This window comes from Alosa pseudoharengus, unplaced genomic scaffold, assembly GCF_046254945.1.
Source record: "Alosa pseudoharengus isolate Yale_2024_CS ecotype anadromous, Long Island Sound unplaced genomic scaffold, YU_APseudo_1.1 YU_APseudo_1.1_scf_14, whole genome shotgun sequence".
In the NCBI taxonomy this organism is placed as follows: domain Eukaryota; kingdom Metazoa; phylum Chordata; class Actinopteri; order Clupeiformes; family Clupeidae; genus Alosa; species Alosa pseudoharengus.
The window spans coordinates 39,615,356-39,628,335 of record NW_027468609.1 but is presented as its reverse complement, the minus strand read 5'-3'; the positions used below and the strand labels follow the sequence as shown (position 1 = coordinate 39,628,335).

At 42.0% G+C, this 12,980-nt stretch overlaps 1 protein-coding gene across 2 annotated transcripts in view; it reads right to left on the bottom strand.

Moving 5' to 3' along the window:
* The window catches only part of scamp1 (secretory carrier membrane protein 1), a 74,309-nt gene that overhangs the window by 34,929 nt on the left and 26,400 nt on the right, over window positions 1–12,980 (bottom strand). For both annotated transcript variants that reach the window (XM_076284915.1, XM_076284916.1), the window contains exons 4-5: window positions 11,819–11,930; window positions 5,819–5,947 (exon numbers count right to left, since the gene is read on the bottom strand). In XM_076284915.1, the coding sequence (XP_076141030.1) occupies window positions 5,819–5,947; window positions 11,819–11,930 (241 nt within the window). The remainder of the gene's footprint in view (window positions 1–5,818; window positions 5,948–11,818; window positions 11,931–12,980) is intronic.

Sequence of the window (12,980 nt, the reverse complement as noted above, 5' to 3'; positions counted from 1 at the left end):
GGATTTCGGTGCCTCATTTCGGTGCTTAAATCTCGTTTTTTTTTATTTTTATACGAGGCATCACTGCATGTCATGCGCCATCTCTAACATCTTTCTCTGATAGCAGCACATCCAGATACAGTTAGCTAACATAAACACTGGATGTATAAACCAGAGGGGTGCAATACATAGGCGAGTGGACAGTGTTTGACAGCTTGCGTGAGCTCATGTAGCTTATATCACGAGCTCCTGTCAAAATCTAGCAGTGGGCCTTACATACAAGCAAAAGGCTATGAAACAACATCAACAGTATACGTTACACAATATCCTCGCTAATGCGCTAACTGGCATTTATTTGAAATGTTATCAGCAAGTTGTAAGATGAAAACTTTATTTCACGGTGTGTTCTAAACAACATAATGGCATGATATTAATCCTTCATGTGCATGAGGCCCATATAGCATCACAATGAATATGAAGATCATGTTAAAAGTTAGCTGGCAAAAACATAAATATGTAGGTTACATACCTGATGTCACTGAGCTGTCAAAGAGGCTACGGAACCATCTCTGTACGTTATCGCTAATTAAACTCAGCTGACTGGTGTTAGCGCATAGCCATAGTTGCTGCTAAAATGCCTACTAGCGCTGGGAATCTAAACACTTCAACACCGACATGTAGCCTAACATGTTCAAAACTATTGCGTGTTATGGGGGAAGACATGAAATTCCTTGAAGCATTTGGGAACACACTGAATTAACTGGAAAGTAGAGTCCCTGTTAGAATAGCTTGCTTGCAAATGCTGTTGTCCAAGACTGGCAGTTGTATGGCAAGCGGTTTTAACATACCTTATGGCAAACCGCCTACACTGGGTAAACTTGAAAGCAGAGCTTACTTACTTACATGGCAAGCTGTTTTAACATTTAAATGTATTATGCGTAGGAGCAATGAGATATTGATAGTAAATTGAATATAACAGTTAAATTTTATGTTCAAATTTGTCAATCAATAAAAAAAAGCTATTCATGTTTTAGACCATTTAATTGTAAAAACAAAGTACCGGTTCAGGCACCGTTTCGGCACCGGCACCGCTTTAAAAGTATCGATTTAGCGGTATCGGATAAAATCCAAACGATACCCAACCCTAGCTATGAGACATACGTTCACACTCGGCATCATGTTTCAACACACTTTAGGTCAATATCACACCGGAATTCTCCTTTAAGCATCAGTGGATTTGACGTTTATAACTGCAATTGCTTCTCCACCCAACACCAGTGCATGTCCTCAAAAATGCATGTGACGTGTATGGAGAAAGGCAATATTCACATGAACAGTAATTACAAGGAAGCGTGATTGCTCCATTGAAAGTCTATGGGGGTAAAGGGTTTTAGCTTTTAACTTTTTTGAGGAACTGCACAAGTCTGCTTGCTCAGGTGCGGCTCACCAATGGGAGTAGACAGTGGAATAGGCTAGGGCTGTACAATTAATCAAATTTTGATCTTGATTTCGACTCCAATAGATCACAAAAACAGTAGGATCGAGAAAAAAAGATTATTTTGCCATATTCCGTTTAGAAATAGTGTTTCGGAAATAGATACAATTTCTACTCTTGCAGCGGACTGATTTACGCTGCTTCTTTAAGCCCTGCACTTGACAGGCCCCTTCCCTCTGTGTACAGGCCACTTATTATTTATTTATCTTTGGACAATGTACCGGTAGTTAAGGCGGGAGACGTGTGTTGCTTAAGCCCATGCTGCAAAGAGCTGCGGGAAACACTGGAAGGAGTGTGTCGCGATTCTGCCTTCTCACACGCCACACAGGTTCGTGGACATGAGTGTCATGATTTCGGTTTCGATAGGCATATCATTACAGCCCTAGTTCCAGTGTTGCCAACTTAGCGACTTTGTCGCCATATTTAGCGAGATTTCAGACCCCCCAAGCGACTTTTTTTGTAAAAAGCGACTAGCGACAAATCTAGCTACTTTTCCTGGCGTTCTTAGAGATTTTTTGAGACTCTGATGTGATGGCATGTAACGTCCCTTTTTACTCTTCTGAGTGAGCAGTGAGTTCGACTGTGCTGTGTAAGTCTCATGCCTGTTTCGTTTGTGAATTAGCCTACATCGAGTTCACCCAAAGCGCTGCCCCATGTTTATAAAAGTAATGACTGGCCTATGTATCAGCCCATGTTATCCACGGAAGTAGATGTTCTATAGATCTAACAGCTCAGACAACGTTTTTGGAAGGTACAGCAACTTCGGGTGAGATTAGGCCACAACCAGAGTCAACGAGACAAGAGCAATGACATGATGACAGGGAAACAGGGTCACGCTTTCCAGCACCGTTCAACAAAGGAAAGTAGGCTACAACTTCATTCACAAAGCAGATAGTTCAAAATCGAGCATACAAGTTAGGAAAACCTAAAGCATTTGTTTAGGCTATGTAGCCTCAATGTTGTCAATGCAGGACAGACTGTCAGCTGAGGGGGAAAAAATTCTGTCGATCTGTCCGAGTGACATTAACTAAATAAATCCAAAATATAGCCATTTAGCAGGTTAAATTGTGTGTAGCCTATGGTGAAGTTATAATCAGACTTCAAGCTGTGCAAAGCTATAACATAGCTATAACACAGAATATGCTGTGGCTGTACAAAAATCATCAACAATGGTCTAGATTGCTGGCACTCTAGGACAAAGCTTCCGAAAACAGCTTGGCATTCAATGAGTTAAATTAAATATATTTAAATTAGACTCATAAAGTTGCCTATTTGAGTAGGCCTAGGAGAAAAGCAAACAGGTGTAAAGGGGAATTAAAGGGCCATCACCGGTTTTTTTTTTTTTTTGGGGGGGTCACGACCTGGTGAGGTAATTGATATGCAAATTAGTGTGTGACGTCATCTAGCAACATTTAGCGACTTTTGGAGCTGGCTTTAGTTACTTTCCATTTGAAATAGTTGGCAACACTGCCTAGTTCATTCAAATCCTACCTTTTCCTTTAATTGACTGCGGGTAAGTCCATATTTGTTTACCTTTGCTGGCAAACTAACGAGCTAGCAAGGCAAAGAGTGGTCAACAAACTGCATTGTTACAGAAAAGCAGATGCTCCAATCTGCCCAATTTCTGAGCGTGTTGTTGCAGCCGGATGCTTAAAGCTTACCGCTTTGGTCACATTAGCAATATAGCACTAGTCAACCATCATGCCATCAATTAAAATGTCAGATTTTGCTGAAAGGAGAATTCCAGCGATTTTTCACATAGGTCTCTGTTTCTCGAGCTCAGTACTGTTGGCATGAAAAAATTTTCATGGTCATGGCCCCAAAGTGTAGCACTGTAGCTGTTTGGGTGCAGCAACTCGATCTAGGTAGAACCGATTATTTTTTGTACCGACTATGGATGTAAACGGTTAGTCGATAAGAATTTACTCGATTAAATTAATTTTTTCCACAGGACGTACTTGAACGTGACACGAGATTGACACAGGATGCGAGAGACCCGCCACAAACTTAAGGCGCCAAAAAAGGAACCAAACATGAGGCGGTCAAAATGGAGTGGAGTGTGGAGCATTTCAAATGAATTAATGATGACAAAGACACCCAATGTAAACTCTGCGGTACTACGTTTAAGTTCAACAGCTCTACGAGATCGCTAAGATACCACCTTCATAACTTGCATGCAGTCGTGTTGCAGGGAGGAAGTCTGTGGTTTAGAAAAGATCCCAACACTGATTCGGCATGCAAATATTTATTAGATATTTATTAGAACACAACATTTCAGTCTCAGACCTTCATCAGGTACCTAAAATAAAGCTAAACATGCATAGTAACCTATGTAAACCTCCAACAACTTTGTTATTTTACAACATCCTAAATTAGGGGTGTTTTTTCTTACGGGCAGTAGGCTAGCCTAGGCTTTGGGCAGCCGCCGAGGGCTATTTCTTTTTAGCTTTCATTTGCGCTAATCAGTTCAAGTATATCGCTCAGTCAATATCCCTGTATGGAGAGTGGGTAAGCTACCTTCCTTTGGATTGCAGGCGTCTGTCTGTGCTGAGGTCTCACCAGAGCCTGTCTATGGAGAGCCTTGGCACTTCCTGTTAAGCCCCATTATATCGAACTTGGTGGCAGTTCCATTAAAATTCCACTGGGGGTGATTGCGGGCGAACGCAGATACCTGATGAAGGTCTGAGACTGAAACATTGTGTTCTTTATTCTAATAAATATTTGCACATGGAATGGACAGTGTGGGATCTCTTCTAAACCACTGATCTACGACCTATGGTCATCTCCGACGCACCTATCCCCAAAACGAGGTGTGCAAAAGCTTTGCCATTTTGAACATAATCTTGCACAGAAAATGCACATCATTTTTGTTATGTTAATTGTCAGATTCATAAACCTGTTGTACAAGCATTTTCTTTCTTTTCTTCAAAGTGTATGTGCTAATGTATATGGCATCATCTTGCATTTCCTTCGGTAGGCTATTAGGTAAAATAAATGTCATATATTAGGGATTCACCCAAACACAGGTATTGACCAATATCTCTGCACTTCAGCAGTGTTTTGAAAACACTGACTGGAGAGTGTTCACAACTCAGGCCACCCATGACCTCCACACAGACATTGATTCATATGCCTCCTCCGTTTTGGACTGTATCAACTCCAACATCAACAGTGTCACCACCCTCAAACGGATTACGACTTTCCCTAATCAGAAGCCATGGATGAGTTCAGACTCCTGCTGAAGGCACGAGACCTCGCATTTAGATCTGGTGATGCTCAAGCCTGTAGCTCATCCAGGGCTAATCTGAAAAGGGGCATCAAAAAGCACAACCACAAGCTAAAGATTGAGGATCATTTCAAGAACAACTCTGACCCCCGACGCATGTGGCAAGGCATCAAGGCCAAAAAAATCAAAAAGGCTCACCACCAAAGACTAAAGAAGGTCCATCTGTCTCCTCAGATCCTGGTGAACTTCTACCGCTGCACCATCGAGAGCATCCTCACCAACTGTGTCACAGTTTGGTATGGCAACTGCTCTGCCCATGACCGGAAAGCACTGCAGAGGGTGGTGAAAACTGCCCAACACATCACCGGTTCCTCACTTCCCTCCATCGAGGCCATCCAGGGCAAGCGATGCTTGTGTAAAGCGCGCAGCATCATCAAAGACTGTTCTCACCCCAGGTCTCTCAGCTGTCGCGGCTGTCACCCCTTATATCTTTTGTCCTGTCTATGCACCACTAACTTTTATCACATTGCACTTTTCTGCTTTTTTGCACTTCTGGTTAGACACAAACTGCATTTCGTTGTCTCTGTACTTGTACTCGGACAACTTGGACAATAAAGTTGAATCTAATCTAATATCGGCCTTGTTGACTGGTAAGGCCTATAAGCAAATATTATATTTACATGGCAGTGACTAATACCAGTTCTGCCCTAGCTAAATGTTATTATGTGCGGACCAACACATTCAGAGTGTTATGAGTACTTTTTGTAAAGAGCATTTTTTCCCCCTGCCACTTATGGTATAATTAACAACAACTAAGTAAACAAACACAGAGAAAATACAGGAATCAGTTATTGGCCAAATTGTAAAACATCACACATCAATATTGGTTCAGAATTTCACAATCTTAAATCTCTAAAATAAAATTGTGAGAGATTTGTGATCTCAACTCTAAGTAAGAAAATTGTGATGATCATTTTATCAAGTATCATGCAGCCCTACCATGCATTACTTTGCATGCACTGTAATATGCATGTAGAATGTGATGTAGCTACTTATTATGTACTTATGTATGATGTTCATGCTGTTTATTTTGCTTTTCTGATTGACTCAAGACTCACACATCCATAAGTAGTACATGATCTTGACAGTCTTCTGGAACTCCACAGGAATGTCCACAGAAATATCATGATAGAAGCAGGGACCCACTGGAAACTTCTCAGGGAGGGGCGGCCAGTTGTTTTTCCTTCCTGGTGTGGGATGGGAAGACAAACTAATGTTGACTAATGTATATGTATTTATTAGTATTACTCCCACTGATGCTGAGAACTACAACAATAGTAACAACGATTCTTAAAGCGACATTTCACCCATTAACATTAAGCTTTGTATTGTTAGAAACCCAGTCATATTTTTTAATGTTTGTGTATCATTCTCTCATTTTCCCCTGAGACGGGAGAAATACGGATTTCGGTGTTGCAGTTCCTGTTGCCAATGTTGTAAAAATTGTAATTTCGCATTGTAATTGGCAACAGGAAGTCCCATATCTTCGTAGAGGGGGTGAGACTACTATCACTCTTTCCTCATTTTTCCAGGGGGTGGGACCCACTCACACTACATACCTATTACAGATCAGTGGGTGGGACTTCACTTGCAGAAAATAAAAGTAAGTATAAGTATAAGTATATAAGTATAAGTATATTCTTTTGATCCCGTGAGGGAAATTTGGTCTCTGCATTTATCCAGGGTTCTTGCAGGTTTCAGTAAGTCAAATTTAAGACCTTTTAAGACCATAAAGATTACCAAAGAAATATTCAAATCAAACAAATTCTGAAAAAATAATTTTATTTCAATGAATTCAGTCATTGAAAAAGCATTAATTTAATTTACTGATAAACCCTTCCACACCCAACAACGTCTACAAACCAATTTATTTTGACATTGCTTACTTGTAGTAGCCTATGCTCAAGGAAAAACATCCTTGTCACGTGCCAAATGCCCCAAATCATAGGCCCAAAATGAAAATATGCTAAAAAAAAATCAAATACAATAGATTTAATCTCATATTTATTTACATTACAAAACAGAGAAAGACGTCTTCGTGATTACCGAATCAGGAAACATCACTTAAAAGAGATCGCTATCTCACTATTGCTATTAAAAGAGTGGTGTTTAGTCACCGTGTGTAGTAGGCCTAAGTCGTTCGACAGATGTGCGATGATATTGCGCTGGAGACCGGAGGGACCAGGCATTGAGGAGGAAGTCGTCCCTAATTGAATTTTTTATTTTTTTTGCAAAGTTTGCAGTGAGCCTCGTACCTGGAGCTGGCTATCGCTTGTAACCAAAATCGGAAATCGCTGTGATCTAGCCATGTTGAATGTACACTTTCCAATTTTCCACACGTAGCCGTAAAGTTTAACAAACTCGGAGGAGACGCAAACGTATTTCGCGGGCAGGTATTGCATTTATCAAGGGATTTGTAGTTTTACCACCGCGTAGAACTACACACCGAACCAACGTTTTGAGGGCAGCGTTCTTCTGGTTAGCAAAGACTCTATAGCTCCGCTTTGTAGGCTATGACTAGATACTTTTTTGCTACTTTGCAATAACTTTCTGCGCCCGACGTTCTTGGAAATGAACAATGGTAAAACCTTTTTTAGACCCGACCTTGGATGAAAATCTGGCCGTTTAAGGCCTTAACCCTCTAGGCGCCAGTCGACTTTAGTCGACAAGATGCGGTACTGAATAAAACGGCCGATTTAGTCAAATAGGGTGTCATATTTCGTTCGACCTCCACTCCACTAGATGGCAGACATGTCATACGTCATCCCCGAGTCGAAAAAAAGACATGCTTTAAAACAAAACTTTCGCGCTACAGCTGCAGTGAATCAGTGCGTGCAATACCGGAGCTAGTGTGCGTGTGAGCTAGTTTATCAGAGCGATATTGTCAACGTCAGCGAGTATTTGCACTAGATTATCGTCTAATGGCATCAAAAACGTTTACCTGAAATGAAGTGTTGGGTCTTCTATTCGCGGACCCTGATTCTGAAGGGGAATATCTGCCTTCAGAAAATGACGGTGATTCGTTTAGTGAGGCTTCAGATGCGTCCCTGCCTTGCAATGATGCAGCTGGACAAAGTGAGAGTTTAGCTTACACCAAGCACAAACATTGAATCGGTTGCCCAATGTCAGTGGTGGGAATAATGTTTCACGGGGTCGGAGTGTTCATCGGGAAGTCAGCAGGGTGTTAGTGGTGTGGCAAACGAGGCTGGAGGTAATGTCCATGTAGCGCTAGCTTCTGTCTTCTGACCGTGTGCCTCTCCGCAATCGCGGCGACAGTAACGTGGTGGAGCCTTTGTCTAATGCCACTGGGTATGTTAGACGAGGTCGAAGTGCTCATAGGACAGTTAGGGGGGGAACGTAGAGGCAGTGTGGGGAGTCGCAATGAGAATGACAGTAGGCCTAGTCCGAGCTGCGCAAATTCTCTCCACTCGGCGCGCATGGGAGGCAGATATGGCCATGCTGCTCGCAGGAGGTGGTTACACGGGGCAGGGGAGCCATTAAGCTATGCATAGTCTATCACAAGATGATGAGAATGCCGGCCCTGTATGGATAGGGATAGGGAGTCATTATCTCTACAGCAAAAGGCCTGCTACATAAAAAAAAATTGTCAGCCATTTATTAGTAATGATTTACACTGTTGATTTGCTACCTATTTCCCTGACCATTTAGGACATACACTAGGCCTATGTGTTCTCTTTTTTTTGTGTGTTCATGTCCTTGTGATGTGTGTGTCTTTGTCAGCTAAGAAAAACAAACAAAAAAACATCAACAAAAACAACAACAACAAAAAAAAAACTAATATTGTCTCGTCTTGTCTCGTCATCTCACTCCTGATCTGTGCCTTGCCGTGGCAAGTGAGCTTTTGAACTAAACAGGTCTTGTCTACTTGTGTTTGTGTGTCATCTGAATAATATATATGTGCCCCATACATGGAATCAGAGTGCCTACTGTATGTAGAAAATTGAAAATCTCTACAGCAAAAGGCCAGCCTACCGCTACATGCATTTGGTTTGTTTCTGCCATTTATTAGTAATGATTTACACAGTTTGTTTACTACTTACTATTTACCTGAACATTCAGTATTGTCCAATATAGCATACAGAAGGTGAGGGACATTTGGGGGGGGGGGGGGGGTTGTGCATTTTATCATTCAAACATGCAACTTTTCATGAAAATTCTATAATCCAAGATGGCCGCCACCATATGACGTCATAATATGCAAATTAGATATAAACATTTAATCTCTACATAAACTTTGGGTCATCCTTAATATTTCTCTAATTTATAGAAAGTCTCTATCTCTGATCACTTTTAAAATATAGCCTTTTGAAATGAAGATGTCAAAATCGAACGTTTCGAAAAAAAACCTCTGGCGCCTAAAGGGTTAAATTTAAAGTTCCGAATTTTAGACTTTTTTAGACTTTTTAAGACTCTGCTGGAACAATCCGTGAATTAGTGAAACACACTCAGCACACAGTGAACACACAGTGAGGTTAAGCACACACTAATCCCGGCGTAGTGAGCTGCCTGCAACAACAGCGGCGCTTGGGGAGCAGTGCCTTGCTCAAGGGCACTTTAGCTGTGCCTACTGGTCGGGGTTCGAACCGGCAACCCTCCGGTTACAAGTCCGAAGCGCTAACCAGTGGGCCACAGCTGCCCCCAAAAGATATAACCGCCATCTTTTTTTAAGCTATGCTAACAGGCTCTTGCTCTGCGGAGAAAGCTGATAAGTAACAACGATGGCGGATGGTAATTTTGAAACCAATATGGCAAATGGGGATTCCGAAGATCTGGTGTGTGAATCCGAAGCTTTGTGACGCTGAACAGTTGAGGATGATTGAGGAACAGGAGGCTTGCAGCCTGTCAGTTAGTATAGTAAGAACCTGGGCCGGCTCGAGCTGGGGCGGACTGGTGGTTTCAATCCTCTCACGAAATCGGCTGAGGAAAAGGCAGTAGGGGCCTATGTAGAGCACCATAGCTTTGCGCCACATGTAACAGAGGTTGTAATTCGTCCGCCGCTCATGGCCCTCGAACCCGCCACCTCGACACACACCGGCATGGGAGTCGAACGCTCTAACCACTGAGCTAAAAGCCCAGGCTCCCAACTCAGCGGGTAGAAGCGTTCTTAAGGTTAGGGGTGTGAGGATTTAGACGGGCAACTAGCACGCTAGCTCAGTTCTCCTCCGTTACACACACATGGACAGGGGGTCCTGGATACATATTTCAGGATCCAGAAAGCAAGAGACTGGGGAAAGGTTTTGCCTGCCTGTGTTTGGAATATCAGCAGATTCAGGGTTCCTGATGGTGAGTAGCCTAACGTTACTGTGGCTATGAAGAAACTGTTGATGCTCAGGATGAGCTAGGCTATAGCCCAGTAATGTTCGAATGACTGAATAAAAATCCTAAGGATAATTATTCTGCACAGAAGTTGCTGCTTACATCTCGCTATAGACCAGGGGCCGGTTTCCTGAACATTCACTCTTAGCGAGACTCCAAAGGTAAACCTGACCAAACTTGTTTACCTTTATAGTCTTGGTTCCCGAACTGTCCCTTAAGAGTCTTCTTAGAAAAAGCTCCATATGTCCAACGTACAAGGCACTGTCCACCCTGAAGGTGCTGAATTGGTTGACATCGATTGCTCAGAAATCGATTTTTCACTTCACGCGGAGGCATGACAGCGTTATGAAAGACAGAGCGTTCTTTGCACAAAAGAAACATTGCTCAAATATAGCCTCCGGTAGGCCTAATATTCACGCTACTTCAACACGGATGAACTTATTAATAGCATACTATGATAAAAAGTAGAAATTAATTAATTAACAAAGTAATCTGACATCAAATCACAATGTATTCTTCAGAAATATAGCTGCTATAAACTGAAATAAATGCTACAGCAGAAGTGCACTGCATGCACACAACATTATAAAGAGCATAACAAACAGAAAATACATAGCTTTACTTTTCATATTGAGAAAAATGCACAAGTGTGCAAAATGTAGCCTAGGCCTAGAGCACATTTCAATGAAGTGCATAACAAATAGAAATAGCCTAGTCCATATTTCCCTGTTCAGTTCACATGTAACAGTGTGAGTGTAAACAGCAGCTTGTAGGCTAGATTAAAGCTTAAACTTGAAGTGCTTTGGTGATATTTTAATTCCATGTTGACTAAGCAGACACCGGCGCCGACATGAGTGCACTGCCACTTGCCACACACATCAGTGCTGAAGTTTTTAACTGGCAAACACTGGATGAACAATGGATTTTATGGAGCGACGCCGACCAAACAGAACTTAATTGTGATTTACACAGCAGCAAAGTGTGAATGGAATCTAATGTAATTGAATGTCGAAAGCAGAGTGCACCGCACTCATGTCGACATCGGTGTCCACAGCGCTTTAACTCAGCCGACCGGGAGTTCAGAACTGCGTTGGTGTTCATTATCTCCATGACTACAGGAGGAGGACTAGGCAGAACCCTACTAGGAAGCAAAGTTCTTAGAATCTTTGCTAGGAAGTGTCTGGCAGTTTGAGGACAAGAAACGGTGCATCAAAGGGCCAAAATAGTAGCAACCAAAGAGGATTGTTGAAAACATTACAAGTGACGGTGTAAAATAAAAAATCTTTGGCTGCACGTGACTAATGCCTACTACTCTTTGGCCAGCTCGCAAGCCCAAACAAGTGTGTACCTATTGTTTTGTTTCCGGTTTAGCTAGATCCGGTGTGGTGTTGTAGATTTTCTAACGTTACTAGTTGTTGCAACAGCATGTGAAAAAAAACGACAAAGTTTGCTAGGCCAAAAAGAACATTAATCTCATGATAAAAAATAGACGTCATTAAAATAGGTTTGCATTAACGCCGTTAATAACACGTTTAACTGACAGGACTACAAAAAATCGGTTGGGGCATGGTGGAGTTATTAGACTAAATGTCATCGGTACTGAAGTACAGAAATTAGAATGGAGTGTATACAAAGGGTTAAGCTCACCTTTACTTGCAATTTAGTCAGTAAAAATATTATGTATGGTCAATGTGTGTAGGTGCTTGGAATCATGAGCTCACCTCCTGAGGCACTAAGAGACTGCATCTCTCTCTCCCGGCGATCCAACTCTGCAGCCTTTCTTTCCAGCTCCTCCTGTCTCCTGAGTAGTTCAGCCTGAGCTCGTGCCTGGTCCTATTACGTCAACATAAAAGACATTTGAGGCTGTTTTCATACCCATTTGTTCGGACACCAACAGCCCTGTTGAGCGTGAGCTGTGGTCAAAACAGCAACTCGTTTCTGTTATACTTGTTGACAGTAAAGTTCGGGAAGTTTACCTCCTGTGTGATAAACTGTCCGGAGTATCACAATATGTAATCGGCGCCAATGATACAACTGACGACACCCGACAGCTGAAATAGGCGCAGTGTGTCTGGGCCTTAAAGGAGAAGTTTGGTGTGATATTGACTTAAAATGTGTTGAAACATGATACAGAGTGTGAACTTTTGTCTCATAGCTCATCTCGGCTTGTCCCCTGCACTCCGAAATCTGGCGCTAGTTAGCCGATGCTACCAACAGGTTTTCAATGGGGGTGCCTCGGGCATCGGGCTAGCCATGCAAATAAATCACCATTTACGAGGCTCAAAGTAGCTCCACACTTCATTGGTAGACTTCTGAGGGCCCTGACATTTAAAACGAGACATTGAGAACTTTGAAAAAGCACTGGTAGTTTATTTACAAGACGATTTATACAGACAGTACCTTCAGGAAGTTTACCATTCGAGGATCAGATTCCAAAAATAATTCCAGTATGACATGGAAACACATGTATAAAAAGTCATATCTAGCTTTGTTAGGTGACACTGATATTAATATTAGCTGTGCTAGATAGACTTGCATGCATACTACAAAGGCACTGGGTCATGTTGTGTAAGGAACATGGTACTGCAAATAAACGGAAACATAGCCTACATTGCAGAGCTCATATTCTGAACACTAAAAACTAGAATAACACCCCTAGTCAGGAATGTTGTGGAGGTTTAACACACCTCCTGATATTTATCGACCTTTAAATAGCATACCGTTCATAAAACGATTCTAAATTAAGGTTATGTCGTTTTACAATTGTCTATAGTTTCATATTGTGTTTCATATTGTTGAACCTGGCCTGCGCAGCACAGTTTATCCATATTGCACTACATTATGGTGTCAGTGACCAATCGTCTTGCAGCAGTGTTAGCAGGA